The sequence below is a fragment of the Astatotilapia calliptera genome, chromosome 4, assembly GCF_964374335.1.
Source record: "Astatotilapia calliptera chromosome 4, fAstCal68.1, whole genome shotgun sequence".
Lineage (NCBI taxonomy): Eukaryota > Metazoa > Chordata > Actinopteri > Cichliformes > Cichlidae > Astatotilapia > Astatotilapia calliptera.
In genome coordinates this window covers 32,357,474-32,380,556 of record NC_137425.1, presented here as the reverse complement: position 1 = coordinate 32,380,556, position 23,083 = coordinate 32,357,474, and the positions used below count along the sequence as shown (strand labels likewise).

The following is a 23,083-nucleotide window of genomic DNA, read 5'->3' as shown; positions in this document are numbered from 1 at the left end:
AGCCTGGTAATCTGAGGGTAGGAGTCAAATATTTACTTTGCATGCACGCACGCACACGCACACACACACACACACACACACACACACACCCCTACACACACACACACACACACACACACACACACACACACACACACACACACACACACACACACACACACACACACACACAAACAAACAAAACTGGGTAACAGCCAGGAATCTTGTGGTGTGGGTTTAGGGTGAAGGCTAGACTGGAGAAAAGAGCCAGGGTGCTCAGAATTACTGTAACAGAAGAAACAGGAGTCAAGGGGTGTTCTAGACACTGATCCAGGGTGAAATAGACAAATTGTGAACAGTCCGGGTTAGCAGTGAGTCAAGATTGGAGATCTGAGCTGTTCCAGTGAGTTGGGCAGGGAGGCAGGCAGGAGCATGAGCAGTGAAGCTGCCGAGCACACCAGTGACTGAACAGAGATTTGGTTATTGGAAGTTAGAAGCTGGAGATCCAATGAACTGGAAGAAAACAGCACTCACCCTGACCATGACAATTTGTATGCACAGAAAGATTTTTGAAAGACAAAAAGCTACAACTGAATAAATTGTGTATAAATGTATTGGATGTACACATTTGTAAAATAGCTGTACATGTAGTCATATTGCTTCAAATTTGTTTGTGGATTGGCGCATGCATTTGTTAGTACTCAAAAGTTACACACAAATTTACGGTACACGTTTGCAAAGATTATTTTAAGCTTATGGATCATATGGTATGCATTCATAGCCATTTTGGGTGTAAATATCTCTCCATAGTAATGTAGCATGGGGGACATGCAGGCTCAGCAAACACATGGATGTGGGGTACATGTAGCCGCTGCACAGTGGAGTCTGGGTGGGAAGCCAACTGTTGATCCCAGTGTTGGTGTGAAATGTAGGATCCATCTGGGCACCGCAGTGTGTGACCCAGGCAAGGATGCTGTGGGCAGATCAGTTTTGGTTGTAGACTATGGGCTCAAATTGTACAGGTAGAGCTGCTCCAAAAACCCACAGAGCCCAGCAGCCAGCGCAAGAAATTCTGGATCCTTTGCTTTTAGTTAGCAGTTAGCATTAGCAGCATATCCTGCGTCCGCACTGTGACTCACAGCAATGGTCCCGGGTCAGCCCTGACTTTGTGTTAAACTAATCCTAAAGTAATAATGGTATTTCTAACCACTGATATACCACAACTTTATCCTTTCAACAGCTGCTGAAAGTTATTGGGACCTAACTGCTATCGGATATTTATATAGAGATCCTCCAGCTTCAAACTGTATTACCCTTCAAGGACCTGCAGTTCAAAAAAGCGCCCTGCCGACAGCCAAACCCATCTGTTCTCTGATTGGATTGTTAAATTTGTGATTGACATGACATTGACCAATCAGATGAAAGAAAGAAAAATAGGGTCAAAATTCGTCATTGTAACTTGCAGTTTCACACGTTTTTTTTGGGCTAAGTCCACACACAAATCTTTTTTACACACACAAATTCTTTTCACACATACAAATCTTTTTTACACATACAAATCCTTTACAAGTACAAAAGTGATTTACAAGTACAAAATATTTATGACCACAATTTGAGCCCATAGTAGACAACTCCAGAGGAGAAAATCACGTCCTGTTTAAGGAGCCAGCTCAGACTTATAATAATAATAATTCACAAACCAAAAGCTCAGTCTTGATGACCTGCTCTGACATTGGAAGGAAAGAAGGTGATGCGTGGGTTTGCTCATTGTGGAAACAGAGTTAGGCTTTGTTTTTGGTTTCCCCCTCATTTCCTCCCTGTTGACATTCTGAGCTGGAGCTTCTGCTTCAACCTGTGGTGGAGTTCCTGGCAGCTCATTCCTTCCTGCACCTGTTCTTAATGAAGGAACCCATATTTGAGGGGCCGACAGGAGCCACAGTCCTCTGCCAGATAATCCTCTCTGCTATGTCAACAGTTAACCCTGTCTTGTTTTTGTTTAACCTTAGTATATTATTGCCATTTACCCAGATTTTCTGCTTTCCACACAGGAACTTGTCTGAATTTACTGTTGGAAATTGGTTTGCTTAAACCTCATGTCACCTGTGCACTGTGGATGCTGCTGGGACCATTCCCTTTAGCCTGCTAGCTGAAACCTGTAAAGAAGGAAATCACCAGCTAACCACCTCCCTGCCCACTCTCTCTCTCTCTCTCTCTGTTCCATTCCAGGATCCGTGGACCGACCACGGCTGGACCCGTAAACCTTGCAAATTCTCTCTCATTTTTTAACAAATAAATCAGGTTTATGGTCAAGTAGAGGTGGCGCGTTTGCAGTCTGCTCCAGTCCGGGGATTGCCTGTCTGTCTGTAGTGAGCTCTGTTTTCAGAGTGACGCGGTTTGTAAAGAATGTGGTTCAACAGTTTGTGGAAAAACTCTTGCTTGTGCCTTTAGTGAAACTCAATCAGACAAAAGTGGTGCAGTTTCTAGACGTGGTTTTCACATCTTTATTGATGCACCAGACAGATAATATATTTACGAAACATTTGGTGGTAAATGTGGTAGGCATGCAGTGAGCTGTTCTGAAAAACAGGATCCATTGTGGTTGCAGTATCATTCGCATGGTTCAAATGTGCTGCATGCAGATGAAACAGAAAATGTCAGTGAAATGTGTTTCTCCCTTTTAATTCATTTTTCCTCATGGGTGAACATTAAAGAAATCATATGTTACATTCATATGTGAATCCAGGAACTTGCTGTTTATGTAATATTGTGAGGATTATTAATGTCCGATAACAAACAAAGTGTTTTATGAAGTTAATTTTATTTTCATGCAATACAATGTGATTTTTATGAGATATTCAGAATCTTTGATGCAGTTGTTAACATATATTATAAGCACATAAGCTGATAAAATCAGATATACCAGTGTTAAGCTAGTGCTGTATCAACAGTCTGATGAGGATCCCACCCCCATCAGACTGTTTTTCGTTAACTACACCCCCTCAGTCACTGTACACAAGTGTCCAGCCCCTGAACTCTTAAGAGGTTTTTTCAAAACTCAGGCTGTTTGATTTCGTGGCTCCTTAATGTCTTGGATATTTATGCTGAATAAATGAGATAAGAGTGAAACTTTAGAAGGAAGAAATGGTAAGACATGGATCATTTCTATACTGTAGCCAGTGGTTAAATATCATAGTTTTGTTCATTCTGTTACCATTAACACAACAATAAAATTTCAATGACATATGACATAAATATACATAAATAAATGTAAATGTGAATTCAGTTAATTATGATATTAATTATAATGTTAATTTATTTTCATCTCTTATATGACTACTCCTGATTTCTGTCCAAAGAAATAAAAAGTATATAAATAAGAGTTTTGTTGTAGATATCATCCACGTGAAAGTTAACACTAAAAGAAAAAGGGAAACATTTGTGCAGACAAGGGCAGATGATTATATATTATATTTAGTTTGATTAATATTTTCTTCAGTGCCACATGCCAACATAATGGAGCAGTTTCCAGGGGGGTTATGACCCCCCCAATAATCAGACCCAACCAATATAACCCCCCCAGTAAAATTATGAATTATCTTGCATAAATAGGCTGTTGATTTTCTTTACTCGTTTCAGCTATTACCAGCAAAACAGTTGCATGTTTAATCATCTGGCAATTTAAAAAGATTTATTTATTTATTTAGACAGAGATCTTGACCCCACCAATGTTCAGCACAAAGTTACGTGCCTTTTAGTGAAACTATATAAATTTGATACATCAAAGGCAAAAGACAAAGTGTAGTCATTTTGTTGCGCTGTGAATATTTTTTATATAAATGTAAGGGGAGTTAAAATGTCAGGATTTTTAGATGTTCGAACATTGTCTCAGATTTCAGTGTGTGAAAAAATGCTTTTCAAGTTGGTTGATGCACCATTTTTTAAGAATATGTGTATTAAGTATTGATATATGAAGCAATCACTCTTGTGTCCAAATTTATTACTGCAAAATTTTTATGTAAATGCATTGGGTATGCCAGATATTGACTCTCCCTATACCAGATGCTGACTTTGCATCTTTAGTACTAAAATAAATAAAAATAATCTGCCACCTGACAGCTGTTGGGGGCAGGAGCATTAGAACTGCAATCTTTGCCCTTAGGTCCTTTGCTAGCAAACTGTCTACAACGTGAGTTTGTGTGTGTGTATGTCCGCAGATGTCATTGAGTAGCACAAGGCTCCAGCTGGTGGCTGTTACTCTGATCATCCTGATGGTTTTCTATGTCATATATTTCTCTAACGTTAATGAAAATCTGTTCAAGTTTTCCAGCGCAACAAAACTAAGGTAATAATTTGTATGTGTGTGTGTGTGTGTGTGTAAATCCCTCCTCTTGTATATTTGGCAGTGTTTGAAAGTGTTTTCATTAAATTGCCTTTAACACACACCACACGCACATGTAGAGTGCTTTGTATGACCACTTTGTGTGTTTTTGTTGCTGACCAGAGGTGAAACTGCATTTTATTTGAGGAAAGTTGGTATACTTCTATCCAGATGAAGCAACAGTCTTGTTACCCTTAATGCATCATTAAAATACTTTTTAGACTAGTCTCCCAAATTCCCATAAAATCTGAACTACTTGATTTAAATGACAATGTGATATAGAAGAGAATTTTGACCCTTTAGGAGTTCTGTATTTCCTTTGTTCTTCAGGTCAGTTTCTCCTAGGAACTTTTCATTGGCTCATCAATGTACCTGCCCTAAAGGCTCAGAACTTCTTAAAGATTATATAGCCAAGGATCAATACGAAGAGCTTGTTAAACGGCGAGCTAAGGACCTCCAACATTACAAAACCAGGTAGAGGGTGGATGAATGAATGTTGTGTACTTTAACAGTAATGCAATGGCATTTGTAACTGAACATAATCAATTGGTATCTTTGTAAACTGTAATTAATGTAGACACATTTGGCATTAAATATTACGCTTTGGGAGTGAGAATGTGTTGCACTTCAACAGCAGAGTTGCTTCGCTTGGTGCAGTCGTGCAGTCTGTCAGCGTTAATCAGAATCAGAATCAGAATGGGGTTTATTGCCAAATGTTGAGCAGGTTTACAACATTAGGAAATTGCTGCGGTGCTTCAGTGCAAACATAGTGTCATAAATAGCACTTAAATAGACATGGAAAAAAATAAAAGTAGGGATAAGAATTAATGCTGACAGCACTAGTAAAAAGGTGATACCTGTTTCTATATCTACCCACATTTCATCTCTTCATCAGGATGGTGTCTGCTGAACTATCCAGACTGCTGTTTGCTTCGCCTAACTCTCCTCTGCAGTATCCTATTCAAGGTTATATAGTACAGCCTTTGACCTCTACTCTCATACCAGGTATGCCAAGCCTAATACAGTGGGGCAAAAAAGTATTTAGTCAGCCACCGATTGTGCAAGTTCCCCCACTTAAAATGATGACAGAGGTCAGTAATTTGCACCAGAGGTACACTTCAACTGTGAGAGACAGAATGTGAAAAAAAAAAATCCATGAATCCACATGGTAGGATTTGTAAAGAATTTATTCGTAAATTAGGGTGGAAAATAAGTATTTGGTCAATAACAGAAATACAACTCAATACTTTGTAACATAACCTTTGTTGGCAATAACAGAGGTCAAACGTTTACTATAGGTCTTTACCAGGTTTGCACACACAGTAGCTGGTATTTTGGCCCATTCCTCCATGCAGATCTTCTCGAGAGCAGTGATGTTTTGGGGCTGTGGCCGAGCAACACGGACTTTCAACTCCCGCCACAGATTTTCTATGGGGTTGAGGTCTGGAGACTGGCTAGGCCACTCCAGGACTTTCAAATGCTTCTTACGGAGCCACTCCTTTGTTGCCCGGGCGGTGTGTTTTGGATCATTGTCATGTTGGAAGACCCAGCCTCGTTTCATCTTCAAAGTTCTCACTGATGGAAGGAGGTTTTGGCTCAAAATCTCACGATACATGGCCCCATTCATTCTGTCCTTAACACGGATCAGTCGTCCTGTCCCCTTGGCAGAAAAACAGCCCCATAGCATGATGTTTCCACCCCCATGCTTCACAGTAGGTATGGTGTTCTTGGGATGCAACTCAGTATTCTTCTTGTCACAGGCTGGGTCTCTGACCCAGCGCTCTGAGTTCATGTTTGTATTTGTCTCATTTTGTTATGTGATTTAGTTTGTGTTATTTCCTATCTGCCTTTAGTTTAGGCAGTTATTGTTCCTGGGTTTTCTATGTTTTGGGGTTTTGTATTTATTCATCACATATTAGGTCTGTTAAGTTGTGTTGTCATGTTTTAGTATTTCCTGTTTTATTCTGACAATGTCATGTGTTCTTTGTTTATTGTATTTAGCTTTCCTCTCCTGGTCCTGTCATTAGGTTTATGTCTGTCAGCTGTTTTCCCCCATGTGTCGCCACTTCCCCTGATCACCTCATGTCTGTATTTAAGCCTTTTGTTTTCTTCATGCCATTGTCAGGTCGTCTGCTCATCCATGTCTCATCCCCAGGTACCCATGTCAGTTCACTATGGTTAAGCTTTTTCATGTTTTGTTATTAGTTCACCCAGTTTAGGTTATTGTTTAGTTTTCACCGATGCCCGATTATTTTTACCCTCATTGCTAGCCTCAATAAACGGCTTGTTTTGTTTATCCACACTACGTTTTGGTCTGCGTTTGAGTCCTCCTCTGCAACACATACGGTCTGCCCCAGCCAGACCGTGACACTTCTTCCTCCAAACACGACGAGTTGAGTTTATACCAAAAAGTTCTACTTTGGTTTCATCTGACCACATGACATTCTCCCAATCCTCTGCTGTATCATCCATGTGCTCTCTGGCAAACTTCAGACGGGCCTGGACATGCACTGGCTTCAGCAGCGGAACACGTCTGGCACTGCGGGATTTGATTCCCTGCCGTTGTAGTGTGTTACTGATGGTGACCTTTGTTACTTTGGTCCCAGCTCTCTGCAGGTCATTCACCAGGTCCCCCCGTGTGGTTCTGGGATCTTTGCTCACCGTTCTCATGATCATTTTGACCCCACGGGATGAGATCTTGCGTGGAGCCCCAGATCGAGGGAGATTATCAGTGGTCTTGTATGTCTTCCATTTTCTGATGATTGCTCCCACAGTTGATTTTTTCACACCAAGCTGCTTGCCTATTGTAGATTCACTCTTCCCAGTCTGGTGCAGGTCTACAATACTTTTCCTGGTGTCCTTCGAAAGCTCTTTGGTCTTGGCCATGGCGGAGTTTGGAGTCTGACTGTTTGAGGCTGTGGACAGGTGTCTTTTATACAGCTGATGAGTTCAAACAGGTGCCATTCATACAGGTAACGAGTGGGGGACAGAAAAGCGTCTTACAGAAGACGTTACAGGTCTGTGAGAGCCAGAGATTTTCCTTGTTTGAGGTGACCAAATACTTATTTTCCACCCTGATTTACGAATAAATTCTTTACAAATCCTACCATGTGAATTCATGGATTTTTTTTTTTCACATTCTGTCTCTCACAGTTGAAGTGTACCTCTGGTGCAAATTACTGACCTCTGTCATCATTTTAAGTGGGGGAACTTGCACAATCGGTGGCTGACTAAATACTTTTTTGCCCCACTGTATATGCAACAGACAAGTTTACCAGTGGTCTGTATTGTTGTGTATGTGCTGTATATTCTGTTGTGGAAGTTTTCCATTTAAATAAAGCCTGCAGACGAGCGGTAGCTAACATTCTTTAATCAAAACACACAAAGAACAGACAACCAAGCTTGTGGAGAGCCTACATGACCGCGGGACAGACGGTCAGCAGAGTCTCTCTGAGCCTAACATGGCTCTCAGTTAAATACCTTCTCCAGGAACAAAAGAAAGTACACAGCTGCTTCACACCTTAAGGTTCACACTCCCTTGCTACCTCCCAGAGTCCTCAAGAGACAAAAGACTCTTCCTGTGGAGTTGTCTGCTTCCCCCAACTTCCTTACTAGACCCCCACCATCTGTCTTACAGTATGGGTGTGGAACATGTTTAAATCTAGTGGCACCAAGGCATCATACAATAAAATAATGTGATTAATACATAAGTAAAAGAAATTCCTATACAATCCCTTTCTAGTTTATTAGAAAAATGGTTAATAAATGTTGATCTGAGACTAAATTTGGTGGTATTTCTCAGATTATTAAGTAAACTTTAATACCTCTGAATTAGAGTCATTAGTGAGTCAAATTAACATGCAATTTCAGGAATTTTCCACGTTTAAAACATAATTAAAAGATAATTAACCAAGAGTGATAATGACCAGCAAACTTATACCTCAGCAAATGAGATGGCAAAATTAAATCTGTATTACAGCCAACATATTCACAGACAAGACAGTTGCATGGGGGTTTTAAGTAATTCATGTTGATCATTTATGCTTCAAAAACGTGTCATGGAGTCTTCCCATAAAAGGACAATGTAAAAGTAATGTCATTTTAATTTCAGGTTTAGGGCTGCATGCAGAAAACAGAAGCAGCTACAAGGTTGGTGTTTCTCCCTCACAGCTAATATGAACTGTACAGGTTGGCTGGTTCATACAAGATGCCTCCTGAACATATACATTTCAAACATTAAGGGCCCTGATTCCCTGATTTTGTGATCAATGTGTGGGGCTGACTTTAATTCAGCTTTAGGATAAATGAAAGAAAAAACACAAACCTCATTTATGGTCTGATGTACAGTATAAACTAGCATCTTTCTTTCCATCTTCAATAGGTATTCCAATGTTACACTGACATAGCATAATTTCATACACAGTTTATTTTTTTTGTAGACGACTGTATAGGATATTCTGGGGTAGGCATGGATATCAATAAAGTATCCATTATTATTATTATTATTATTATTATTATATTCTGAGTGCTTTTTAAATTTATTCAGGCCTTTCTTTTGTAGGTATCTTTAAGTGTGTCTAAAGGCATCCTGACCACAAATATTACACCTGAACAGACAATCATCAAAGGTGAGATTTAGTAAATAAGTGACTATATTGTAGGGGGCATTTTTGTTGGATTGGTTTTTGGACCACACGCCAGATTAGCAGCAAGGGTCAGAACTTTTCAGCCATGTGGAGAAGAAAAACAATCTCTTACAAATATGAAATATAAAACATTTACAGCAGTCTTGTCATGGGCTGGGTCTGGGACCCAGCATTTTCTCTTCATTTTGCATTATTGATATGTACTGTAGAAGACATGCTAAGTTCTTGTTGTTTCTATCATTAGTTTTGTTGGGGGAAAACTCTGTAAAAAACCCAGGAGAAATAAAGACACAATGAGACAAAGTTACTTTCTTTATCAAACGTGTACACGGGTGAGCTGCTAAGGACAACTCACACCATGCACAGTGGCTTGGTAATTTTTATAGGAAAGACAGTGAGAACAGGATAAGAAAATACAAAACAAATAAAATAAACAACTCCATATGTGGCGCTAGTCTCGTCAGCAGAGAGCTGGGAGAAGGCTGTGAGAGATAAAACAATCTAAAACAATATGTCCCAAAACAGTATGTCTTTGCTGAGAAAGTCTAAAAAGATAATTGTAAACTAATCTAACCATAGGCAAAGGGCAGACAAAAGGCATCTTTGTACATTTAAAAGAAGGTAAAGAAACATAGAACCATTTTTCCTGTAACATTCCCCCCTGTTTAACTTATTTTAAATGTATACAACAATTGTCTATGAAGGTTATTTATTAAGTATCTTAGGCAATTTTTTAATTTCCAAAATTTTCAAAATGTCAGCATAGCAGAAATGGCAGTCATTTGGTCTAAAGAATAAAACAAAAGAAAATAATAAAAAGAAAAACATAGTAAATGAAAATCATAGTAAATGAAATAACAAGTGGAATAAACAAGAAAAAATAATAAAACTAAAACTACAAAAAATAAAGGATAAAAACCTTATATTTTAAAACGAAAACTACAAAAAATAAAAGGGTGAAAACTAAAATGAAAACTTTGTATTTAAAAATGATGAAAACTTCATATGTAAAATGAAAACCTCAAAAAATACAAGGATGAAAACCTTATACTTAAAATGATGCAAACCTTAAATTGAAAACTTTATATGTAAAATAATGAAAACTTCATATTTAAAATGAAAACTTCAAAAAATAAAGGATGAGAACTTCAAAAAATAAAAGGGTGAAAACCTTATATTGTACCTGCATAAACTACTAATGTGTTAATCAGTGCATGATCACTTGAAAAAGGCAGAAGTCATTTTTAATCACCACGTCATTCATTAGCAGTTATTACAAGTTCTCCTCTAACAGAATTGCAACGGCATGCTGTTCTTCTTTAGGCACGGCAACATAAGCAGTCATTGTAGTTGTTATCATCTGTGAAATCATTACTCTTAGGCATGGCAACACACACAACACTAATATGAGCAGTGCTATCATGATGAGACCTAGAAGAAAAAATGGCTTTGCTACAGCAGCCAGCCATGAACCGCTGAACAGCCAGTCAAGCCAGCCTTGTGCTGTAGCTGCTCCAGGTGTGTGGTCAGTGACATATTTTTGCAGAGCAGTCAAATTCTGCAAAGCTTCATAAATGTCTCCTCCAGTTTCGTGTCCATCAGGGATAAAAGTGCAACATGTTTCCCCGATCAGCTTGCAAACTCCTCCTTGTGATGCTGTTAGCAGGTCTAGTGTCAGTCTGTTCTGCAGCACCATCGTTCTGATGGCCTGCTGTTCTCCTGCTAAGGCGGTTCCAGGGTCTTAGTCAAGTTGATGTGTCGTAGCAGAGCATATCGGTTGATTTCCACATGATCCCGCACCTCGGCAACTCCAATGCCGGGGATCAAGCTCTGTAAGAATTTCACTCCTCCTCAGATGCGAAACTCTGGTTCCTTTACTGCTTGGTGCCGTCCGTGCACATCCTGTCTGGTAATGAGTCTTTGTTTGTAGTATCATCCGGTAGCTGTAGTTGGAGCGACAGTTGAGGCTCATCAGTGTCGCGTTACTGGCACAGGTTTCGTTGAGTGAACAGTCCATACACTTCCTCTCGTTCCTCGGTGGGCAGAAAGTGTATATGTATTTGCATAGCAGTCAGTTTTATTATTCCAGTAAGCTGTAGTGTTCATAAACTGCCACCAGAAATTAGTGGCATAGCCATGGGGAAACTTGGTGTACTTTCCTTTGTCATACAGTGTCTGCCTTTTCTTCATATAGCGTGACTTATTGTCCCTCACGGAAGCAAAGATGAGGAGCCCGGCCATGGTCAGGGCCGCTGCAGTTGTTAAGAGCCACCACCTCATGACGACGGGACACACCCTCCTGTCGCGAGTAGACCCCCCGGCCAGGAAAGCTGACCCCTCCACCGGGCGAGATCACAACAAGCGGGCAAGCCTGCCGTCAGCTGTGTTTAGATGGCTTCACTGACACGCCTGCAGTGACTCTGATGGATCCAGGATGGTCGTTCCGCAATTTTGCAAGCGGTGGGCGTGGTGAGGAGAACCTGGTATGGCCCCTCCCACCTGGGTGTGCTCCAGTTTTTCCTTTGGAGCACCTTGATCAGAACCCAGTCACCGGGCTGTGATCTGCAAGACACTTGATAGACATCATTACATTCTTCGTCATTTACAATCATCTCTTTATTTTCCTACAACTTAGACATACATTTTGCTACTGAAATTGTATCTGCCTTTTTCACTGGGTAGATTTCTGGCCACTTTGAGAATACATCTATAACCACTAGGGTGTATTTTTACCCTTGGCATTCATTTAGCTCAATAAAGTCCATATGGATTGTGTGGTCTCAGGTTTCCCTGAGCATTATATTTTTGACACGTCATGCACGTTCTGACAAATTGTTTTGCTGAGGTTTCAAAATTTACAGTGTAGAATTTACAGTGTAGAAATGAGAGTTGACAATACTGGTCAGTCCCCCCGTTGACAAATGCGTACAGCCATGAGTCACTAATGCCGCCATTTTGTGGAGGAATTTTGGCAACACTAGCTTGCCATAACACATCACTAAGTCGTTTGTCAGAACTGCACCGTGTTTTAGCCATTTTGCCTGCTCTGCTGTGCTTGCTGCTTTTTGTTCATTTTTCAACACATCCAGTGGAATCTGATGTGTGTTTACTGCCATCAATGTGATGTTTGCCTGTTGTGCCGCCTATTTTGCTGCTCTGTCAGCAAAATTGTTGCCTGTAGTAATGAAAGAGTCAGTAGGCGTTGTAAGAGGTTGGCATGCTGGTTTGCCAGTTGGTGTAATCATTCCTCTGGTTTTCCAGATTTTTTGCAAAATGATGCACAGCAGAGAAAACATACTGGCTGTCTATATAAATGGTTATTTGTTTATCTTTGTGTATTTCACATGCGCAACAATCTCGTGTGAAGTGACCTTCCTCTCCACGGTTCTAGCAGGCGTTGTCTCTATGTTATCTGCTGTTTCTGCGTGGCTGTCTGCAGCCTTGGTGTTTGTGACTTTGCTCGCCTCTCTGTTCCTGATAGCCACCTGTGAATTAGTGTTTTAGTCTGTTGTCAACAGTCAGCCTTATTTTTAAGTTACAGAATGCTTCTCCCTTTTTTTGTTTTTTGTTTTTTTGTTTGGGAGAATAGATGCAACTCTACATTTTCACTTAAGGCAGTTTTAGATAATTTCTAGTTTTTCAAACAATTCATGGATCTCACACATTTCAAACTTTCAAGTTAGGGTTGTTTCCCATTTATACAAATATATATATATTTAACTTTGCATTGCTCACAGCTCATAGCTCACAGCTCTAAACCTAGGCATTTTTCAATCATATGCCTAATCACTATGTGTCACTGTGATTCTCAAGTATTGTCACAAGTTCGTTTAAATTCGTTTCCAAAACCAACAAAATAATCAAACAAAAACAAAAACATAAACGTGTCAGGACACAAAAGAAAAAGAAAAATGCTGCCATCCGAACAAGGCAGAAGTCTGCATATGTTGGCTTTTAATAGCATGCAGCTTGTAACATGGTAGACTAATGTGCCTGTGTTAATTCAGCTCCATATTATTGTGTGAAGTTGCACTGGGTTGGGAGTGGTTTTGTGTGTGTCACATTTTTGGTGAGCCAATGGCTGGAATGGGGTTGGACTAATTAGAGGCAGGTGTACTTGATTGCACTGACACACTGGTCTACTTATTATGGAACGCCAGGACTGCCATAATGAATTAATTAAATACACCATTAAATAATTAATTAAATGTGTCAATAATTAATTAAAATTGGAATTAATTAATTAAATAAATAGTTATGACACATGTAATTAATTAATTATTGACACATTTAATTAATTATTTATGTATTTCACATTTTAATTAATTATTGACACATTTAATTAATTAATTATTGACACATTTAATTAATTATTTATGTATTTCACATTTTAATTAATTATTGACACATTTAATTAATTATTGACACATTTAATTAATTATTTAATGATATATTTATTTATTTCATTTTGGCAGTCCCGGCGCCTGGCTCTCGTCATGAAATAATTTTATCTGTCAGCCTCACCCATCAAACTCAGGGGGCGGGGTTAACGCTGCCCATGCAGCTTCTCTAACATTTGATTGGTTGCCGTGCAAAGTAAGTCAAAACAGGTCGATCCTAGATAATCGATTGCTTGTGTAGACTTGGGGCAGCCAGTTATCCCAGAATGCAGATCAAATCACAGGCAGCAATGGTGGTGGTGTAGTTTTAAAATACCCCGTTTTTCTGTCACCAGCTACACTTTTAACAGTGTTTTAGCCGCGAATGTCGCGCCGTATGTCTGGTCAGGTTGTCAACATAGAACATGCTTGCAAAAGTGCTCAGATGTTTTCAGAGATTTCACTAGCTCTGCTAACAGTTAGCATGCAGAGCGCACCGAGGGGGTACGTTAACCGGTTTGTTTACATATTCCACTCTCCGTGTTCCACATGTTGCATTCGCAGATTCTCATTTTCACCGAACGATCGTCTCTTTCCGCCTGGTCTTGTGTCTCTGTGCTTCTGTAACATAAAGAACGAGCTGACATTTTTCTCACGAAACCAGCGATCAGCTCAACAGACCCTCAGTTTACCTGCATGCATCCTCCTCCTCATCTGTCAGCTGTTTAACACCTGCTGCTAATTCAAGAAACACGCCTACGTTACCTGGTGATAGTCACAGTTTAACTGGGCAGCCGGTGCTCGATATAAAGCAATGTCAGCGCATTTTTCTGCACAAGATAAGTAAATATAGTGTTTTCCCCGAGCGCAGAGCTGCTGGAGCTCGTTTCCTTACAGAGCACTTTATAGGCGAACAGCTTCATCAGCGGCTGATGTCCAATCACCAGCACACAGCTTTCAAACCTCAGCTGAGTTTTAGCTCTCAGTGGTTAAACGCTGGACTTCATTCACTCAGGTTCTGTCTGTCGGGTCACGTTTACTTCGCTGTTTTATTTACAACTGAGCAAATCGGTTTGGCTGAGGTTAAAGTTACGTTTCATAACTGCATAGTTTCACAGACGTTTAATGGTTCACTGGCACATGTGTTAGACTGAACTATCATCTAAATATCATCTGTTTTTTAATAGTTATTCAACTGTATTCTAAGCACCAGCTGTCTGTTAGAATGTGATTTTTTTTCTCTCTCTGTTGGCAGAGGTATAAAAATGCGCAGGAAAATCTGACGTGCATGGCAAACTTCACCGACGATATTTAGGGAGGAATAAACACACATCAAACATAAATGAACCATTTGTCTGTCTCCATAATTGAGAGAATTTTCTCTTCTTATATCAACACTCTCTCTCTCTCTCTCTTTTTTTTTTTTTTGCTTTTTCGGTCATGTTATGTTTACCTGTCAAAGGCTTGTTACAAACTATGAAACACATTGTGCAGACTTCTGGATGTTAGAAGAAAACGAATACTGCTCATGAATGAGACTAAAGGCAGGAAGGTGTCCTTTAAAACTAAACATGTTAATAGGACCTCCCTGTTTATATCATAGTTTATGATATAGCACGTGTATTTCAGTAATAGCCTGCTGAGGCCACTATACGTGCTGGCCTCATATCAAATGTGAAGGCAGACTGAGTCTATGTTTAACGTTTGTTTATATCTAATCTTCCTTTTCAAACATTTAAACAGCAGCGAGTCTGCAGCTGAGGGAATACAAATTCAAATTGTCGGAACAGGTTTGCTCGTTTCTTGGATTCATTTGGTGATTTATTAAATGTATAACTGTAATTCTAATCTGCTGCTGAGTCTCTTACACTTTTCTTTATGCTGTATATTTTCACGTCTCTGGAATAGTTGGCAGTTAGATAGTCAGCTGGGAAACTCATGGAGCTGAGGATATCGTGGATATGCTGACCTCGCTGCGTGGTGTACAGAGCGAGGTCAGCATGATTAATATTCACAATAAAAATATTAGCCGAACATCATGAAGTCTGTATGTGTTTCATAGTGTCGAACAACCTTTGTACAGTTAAAGCCAGCAGTTACTACATGACGGAAACACCAACGTTATCTCTTTTATGTGTTTATACACAGGTCACGCTGATTACTGAACAAAAACCCAAAGATCAGATGTTAAACAGATTTGCTCTCTCTCCTCCTTAAACATTGTGGCATGAATAAGGCACGGCGGGACCACAGAGCGACGTTCAGAGCCAACTTTATTTGATTCACATCACACCACACCACCACCAACCCCTGAGTCCCCGTGTTTTAACACGGCGGGCGTGATTGCGGATGCCGTGCAGGTGCGTCCGCACGGCCCCGCAGACCACGCCCCACCACATACCCCCATCGCCCGATTGAGGCCGGGGAGTGATCCGGCCAAACCTACTCCCCCCCGCGACCTGGGGCGAGACTCGGCCCCTACACATCGGCGCCCCAGCCCCCGACCAAGCGACGGGGAAGCGTCCGTTCTGGTGGCCGCCCGCGCATCCAGCGGCAACGGCGAAGCTGGTCCGGAGGTCGGCCGCGTAGCAAGCGGACACGGCCCCACCGGCATGGCCGTGTGCTCCTGCACACAGGCGGCTGGGCAGACGCCAGGCGCGCAGAATCGACTGGTGGCAGCGAGGCTGGACTAGCCAGCCCGCCGATCCCCGGCCTAGCGGGGCTGTCCCGCTCCTCTGCCTCCAACTCCGGCTGCACAGGCTGCCCTGGAGCAGGGACCTCCGTCTCCCCGCACAGCTGCTCCGCCACCGCCTCAGCCACTCCCGTTTGGAGCGGCTCCCCGCACTGCGCCTCCGCCCCCAGCAGGCACCGCCCCTCGCCCCCCTCCGGGTGGAGCGACTCCTCTGCCTCCGGCAGGTGTAGACCCTCGCCCGCCTCGTCCTCCGATTGGAGCGGCTCCTCCACCGCTCCCGGCAGGAGCAGCCCTTCACCCGGCTGCTGCTCCTCCTCCTCCGGCAGGCTCGGACCCCCGCGTGGCTCGTCCACCACCTCCGGCTGCCGAGGTGACCCACACGGCTCCTCCACTGTCCTCGAGACACACTTGTGGGGGTGGCGCCCAGGCCCAGAGCAGCGCTGCCAGCTCTGCCATCTTCCCCAGGTGGCGTTCGCTCTCCTGCCGCAGCTCCTCCTGTTGGCGACGCACCTCCGCCGCCTGCTTCCGCTGGGTGGCCGCTATTTCGGCCACCATCTCGGCCAGCTCTTTCCTTTCCTGGCTCTGGTAGGTACCCGCCATGCCGCCTCCTGGGTTTCGGCACCAATGTGGCATGAATAAGGCACGGCGGGACCACAGAGCGACGTTCAGAGCCAACTTTATTTGATTCACATCACACCACACCACACCACCACCAACCCCTCAGTCCCCGTGTTTTAACACGGCGGGCGTGATTGCGGATGCCGTGCAGGTGCGTCCGCACGGCCCCGCAGACCACGCCCCACCACAACATGTTTTTAATGTTAGTTATAATTCAGAATTGGCGACTGAAACACGTAGGACACATAAGAACATCAGGAAATAAAACACCGATAAATATAACCTCAGTAAAAGAAGTCAGCGGGGGTTACTACAGCTGTGTACCGGGGCCTGCGCTTTGTCGGTGGGATTGCTTGCGAGGCGAGCGGGTCTATCCCACGCTTTGCCGTGAGACTGGGACGACATCTCCGAAATCATCGAAACACTTTTGCAAAGAGGCTGTATCTTGACAAACCGACCAGACACATGAAGATTAAACCACTACATTCTCGGCTAAAAAAATATTAAAACGGTATTTGGTAACACACAAACAGGGTTTTTCAAAGCTCAGTTCTGTTAGCTTCCACATGCCGGTTGTTGTGTGCTAGAAACAATGGCCACCAGGCCAAAGCAATGGTTTTGACTCGATCAGCGTTAACCCCGCCCCCTGAGTTTGATGGGTGAGGCTGACAGATAAAATTATTTCATGATGAGAGCCAGGCGTCAGGACTGCCAAAATGAAATAAATAAATATATCATTAAATAATTAATTAAATGTGTCAATAATTAATTAAATGTGTCAATAATTAATTAAATGTGTCAATAATTAATTAAAATGTGAAATACATAAATAATTAATTAAATATGTCAATAATTAATTAATTAAATGTGTCAATAATTAATTAAAATGTGAAATACATAAATAATTAATTAAATGTGTCAATAATTAATTAATTACATATATCATAACTATTTATTTAATTAATTAATTCCAATTTTAATTAATTATTGCCACATTTAATTAATTATTTAATGGTGTATTTAATTAATTCATTATGGCAGTCCTGGCGTTCCATACTTATAGCCCACACTACAAACACTGCTGTGTTGTTTTGTCTCTCTGTGCAGGTATGCAATGCGATGAAATCAGATATGTTTGGGATGGATGGGTTTTGCCCTATGAATTTTATATTAAGTGCGTCGTTTTGTCTCTCTGTGCAGGCCAGGGCCTATTATATGCCACAGCCTAAAGGCAGCAGAGTTCCAGAGGCTTGAGTGACCACTGACTATATGCTTGCAGGGTGGTGGGTCTCCAAGGACAACTTCTAACCCTGTTAAAGGCAACATGTGGGGTGCAACTTGGCCGTGTGGCATAGCTGGCTCTGGCCTTGGGACTGTGTGTTTTTATACAATTCATAAGTGGGACACTGGACTGTTTTATCTTTTATCTCTTGATATATTTTTCGTCAATAAATTATCTTTTAGAATTTTATTGACTGTCATCTTTTTGCCCACGACTGAGACGGTTGGTCAGACCTAGAGTCTTTCTTTGGGTGTGTTACAGCAGCTTCTGCTCTAAAAGAAACAAAAAAGAAAAAGAAAAGTGGTGGAACATGCTCATCAGCTTAGCAGTGTCTACATATTTAATTCAGCTTCTCAATCCTGTAGTTGTAGCTGTTGTCTACAGGGTTTTGCTTATTGGTTGTTATTATAGGTGTGCTCTATATCTCAGCAATGTGTCATTCTAGGATGATAGGTTTCAAGCTGGTCAAGTGCCTCTATGCACTTCATTAGTTTAGTTATTCTCTGTATTGTCTTCATCTCACATGTCATTACACTGAGTTTCAGCAAACCTTAAGCTTGATGCAGACTACTGCTTAACAATTATCCACCTCACATCATAACCGATTAAGGTGCCTCTTCATATTAATATTATGTCATTGTTAATATTATCCTCTTTGTCTTATATGACAGCAATAGCATATTATAATATTTTATCAGTGTGTACCACTATACTACTCCTGAGCCAATTTGTTAGTTAGGGTCATCTTATTCGGCAAACAGATAATTTAGAATTCATCCAATCTGCGGTCACATTTGTTCTCTCTGTTGCATGGCGGACCAGGCAGTTCTATTATAATATATTATTTATATTTTATTTTGTATCCATCAAGGGCTTCAGATGACCTGCAGAATCATCCTTTTCCCAAGGTGGAGACAGTTACCTTTTCACACACTGGCCTTGGCTGAACAATGACACAGCCTTAATATACTTTATTTATTTTATTAAAATATTTTCGTGTGAATTATTTGCTTTATATTCATTTTATACATTGTGGGCATGGTCATCATGCCAACTGTGTTTCATTGTTAATATCACTTTACAGGTTGTTATCCTTGCTATTATTAATTTCAAATACTCTAAAGATAATTTCTACTGTAATTTTCCCTTTGTTTAGCTTTATTTCGTACTTTTTATATTTATATCTACTCAGTGGGGTCTGTTTTCAACCCTTTTAAACTACTACAAAACTACTGTGATCTCTAGTTTTCACTTAATAAGGGATTATTATGTTCTTCCTGATATGGGTGGTGCTGCAGATGCGGCTGCAGGAATGGGTCATGGCTTTCTAAAAGGATTGTGGGCACTGCACAGTGTCTCGTCTTCTGGTTTTACTAAAACTGGCAGTTGAGCTCTATTCTTCTGACTGTTTATATTTTGTTTTCTTAATTTTCTCAATTTACAGACTGTTTTGTCCGGCGCCTGGATTTTTCTTTTCTCACCACTGCTCGTCAGCAGGAGTGAGTTTTAATTTCACTTGCTTGATTACCCATCTTATTTATGTATTTACTTATTTTTTGTTTAAGTAATATATACACGATACAGCTGCTATCACCTTCGCTGGTATTAGAGACGAGAGTGGTTGCTCACACGCCCTTCTACTTTCGGACTATTTCCAAAAGCGGTGTGAACTTTACGAGACGGAACTCGACCGTTCTCTCAACTCACCAGCACGTCAGTGAATAGCAGTAAAGAAAAACACAGTAGGAGCAGCTCAGTCTCTTATTGGACCGTGAAAATTCAGCTTGCTCCGTTAATTAAAACAATACACACACACACATACATTCACATTCACACTTATTCGCGCGATCGGAACCCTTATCATAAGGGGAGCTGCCAGTCTTTCTGTAGACGAGCTACTTATTCCCTTGACCCAGCTGGGGGAGCTACCCAGAGCTCCAAACCTAACCCACAAGAGTGGGGAGCTTCCAGTCGACGAGCTCCAAGCTACCAGCCGACGAGCTACTTTAAACCCACAGAAGTGGGGAGCTTCCAGTCGCGACGAGCTACTTTCGCTATTTTAAATTCCCTGAATTTAAAATACGATTTTACGCAAGATTGTGTCAGTGTGTCTGTATCTACCTGGTCAGTGTCGCCGGGTCTGGTCCACCTCGATCGGGCCCCACCACCGTGGGTCGCTTTCTAAGAACGTTGGCCAAGACTCGAATTTAACGCCCTTGGTCTTTGACCACACACCTAGTGTGTGGGCTGTCGACAGACGAGCAACGTGGACTGGTCACGGAGATGGGACACGATGGAGGCGCTCCGGCTCGAAGGACCAAGAAATGTTGGGGGAAAACTCTGTAAAAAACCCAGGAGAAATAAAGACACAATGAGACAAAGTTACTTTCTTTATCAAACGTGTACACGGGTGAGCTGCTAAGGACAACTCACACCATGCACAGTGGCTTGGTAATTTTTATAGGAAAGACAGTGAGAACAGGATAAGAAAATACAAAACAAATAAAATAAACAACTCCATATGTGGCGCTAGTCTCGTCAGCAGAGAGCTGGGAGAAGGCTGTGAGAGATAAAACAATCTAAAACAATATGTCCCAAAACAGTATGTCTTTGCTGAGAAAGTCTAAAAAGATAATTGTAAACTAATCTAACCATAGGCAAAGGGCAGACAAAAGGCATCTTTGTACATTTAAAAGAAGGTAAAGAAACATAGAACCATTTTTCCTGTAACAAGTTTGGATTGAGTTGTTTTGTATTTTGAAATTCTTTAGTCCTTGTTTATCTAGATCCTGTTGTGTCGTCACCCCTTATGTTCCAGTCTCAGTGTTGGGAAGGTTACTTTTAAAATGTATTCCATTACAGAATACAGATTACATGCCCCAAAATGTATTCTGTAACGTATTCCGTTACGTTACTCAATGACAGTAACGTATTCTGAATACTTTGGATTACTTAATATATTATCATGCTTTTTACAACAACGTGAATGTACTATTGCTGTGTGATTTATTACTATTACTGAAAGTCCGCGACTCCGAACTGTAGTAAAGGGACCTCTGACTAATACGGCGGGGTCCCTGTCGGCTCGTAGCCGAAAAATAGCTTTACTTTGTTGTGTGGGTCAACTTTTCTTGCGAGAGACAGAGAGAGGCGTTGAAAGGCTGCTCCAACGGAACTTATTGTTTCGGAGGAAAACACGAACACGGTGTACAGTCGAGTCTTAATAGCTTACTTACAACTGGGCTCGTCAGGCACTCTTCTTGGCTGCAGTGGTTATTATTATATTTACATGCTTCCAGCTCCCGTTTTTGCTCGATGACAACTCGTACTTTGCCTTTTTCTCCCTCCCTCGCTCACAGACACATTAACGTGTATGGCAGTCTGTAGCACCCTCAAGGATTGACGTACGCACGATGTAGTTATAAAACAGGGTTTATTCTGGTCTTGGCAACCCGTGAGAACTGCTCACGGACAAAACAATAAAACAAAAACATCACATCAAAATGCGCTCTTGTACGTAATGTCAATCAATCAAAAAATCCTTAATTACAGAAAATAAACCATTTAAAATACACAAACCTCGTGAGCTGACATCCAGGAGGTGCTAAATAGTCCTTTATGGCCTTATTGCCTTATCTTCCATCTTCTTCATCAATTATTTCACTCTTTAAACAATATTTTCTCCATGTGTGGAGCTAACTGTGAGTTGCAGCATGCAGACACCATGTGCGCTAGCAAAAGAAAAGTGGCTGGGTGGAGACCCAAACAGCAAAGCTGTACCCTACACAGTTCACCACCAGAGGGCGCAAAGGAACAAAATCCAGACATACAGCTTAACAAATATCAAATGCAACAAACATCAAATGCAAAAGACCATTACACTCCCACCAATCACTTGTGATTAAAAACTATGAACCTATGAACTAATGAACGGCTTTTGAATGAACTATCATGAATTATCCTTTAAGCAGAGTGCGGTGGAGAATCGTTTTCCGCTTCCATCAGAATGACTGTCTTCTGAATGGGTCTTTCCAGGTGCACAGGTTTGGAGGTACGTTTTCCTGCTCTATCCAGGGTTGGATCACTCAGCAGCAATTTCACCTTCCTCACTTTTCCATCCTTTCCAGGATACACTTCAATGATCCTTGCCAACTTCCACTGGTTGCATGGAGTTATCTCATCCTTCAGGAGGACAACATCATTGATCTTAGCATTTCTGTGCTCTTTGGTCCACTTCTGTCTGCCTTGAAGATTTAACAAATACTCCTTTTTCCACCTTGTCCAGAAAGTGTTGGCAAGTAGTTGAACACCACGCCACCTCTTACGGAGATAAAGATCTTCTTTCACAAACCTTCCTGGAGGTGGAGAGATGATTGTGGACTTCATGGTTAGTATGTGATTCGGTGTTAAAGGTTCTGGGTTTGATGGATCACATAGTTGGTCAGTAGTCAATGGTCTGCTATTAATCACTGCCATGACTTCATACAGGAATATCCTCAGAGAGGAGCTGTCGAGTTGTTTGGCTGATTGTTCCAGAATGGACATGAGAACACTTCTTATGGTGCGAATTTGTCTTTCCCAGACACCACCCATATGACTAGACGCTGGGGTGTTCATGAGAAACTCACAGTCCAGTTTCCCTAGCTTGGCTTGATCCATTTCCTTAAATGCTCCAATAAACTCATTTCTAGCGCCGACAAAATTCGTGCCTTGATCGCATCTTATCTGGCGAACTGTACCTCTGATGGCCATGAATGCACGTAAGGAGTTGATGAGGGAATCTGTAGAGAGATCGTCAAGCATTTCAAGATGCACTGCTCTGGAGCACATGCAAGTGATTAGCAAGCCATAACGCTTTAGCTCCTTGCGGCCTTCTTTGACATAAAAAGGACCAAAGCAGTCCATCCCACAGTAGGTGAATGGCGGTGTGGTCTCCATCCGATCCTCTGGGAGGTCTGCCATCTTCTGCTGCTCTGTGCGCCTTCTGAACCTTCTGCATTTTACACATTTATAGATGTAAGATGACACAATCTTGCTGCATCCAAGAATCCAGAATCCATTAGCTCGAAGTTCATTCATGGTGATCCCTCGTCCTTGATGGTATGTCTT

At 41.5% G+C, this 23,083-nt stretch overlaps 1 protein-coding gene and 1 long non-coding RNA gene across 2 annotated transcripts in view; one reads left to right on the top strand and one right to left on the bottom strand.

Annotated features, from left to right (window-relative positions):
- Positions 1–2,972: 2,972 nt before the first annotated feature.
- Positions 2,973–23,083, top strand: part of LOC113021404 (beta-1,4 N-acetylgalactosaminyltransferase 2-like) — a 48,129-nt gene continuing 28,018 nt past the window's right edge. Inside the window, exons 1-6 of the mRNA XM_026166047.2 lie at positions 2,973–3,123; positions 4,194–4,321; positions 4,688–4,831; positions 5,253–5,362; positions 8,469–8,506; positions 8,919–8,985. Coding sequence (XP_026021832.2) covers positions 3,121–3,123; positions 4,194–4,321; positions 4,688–4,831; positions 5,253–5,362; positions 8,469–8,506; positions 8,919–8,985 — 490 coding nt within the window. The 5' untranslated portion in view covers positions 2,973–3,120. The remainder of the gene's footprint in view (positions 3,124–4,193; positions 4,322–4,687; positions 4,832–5,252; positions 5,363–8,468; positions 8,507–8,918; positions 8,986–23,083) is intronic.
- LOC145428386 (uncharacterized) lies at positions 9,308–10,558 on the bottom strand. The gene is made up of 2 exons (XR_013908676.1): positions 9,968–10,558; positions 9,308–9,922 (listed from the first exon to the last, which is right to left on the bottom strand). It is a non-coding gene; the product is annotated as an uncharacterized LOC145428386 (long non-coding RNA).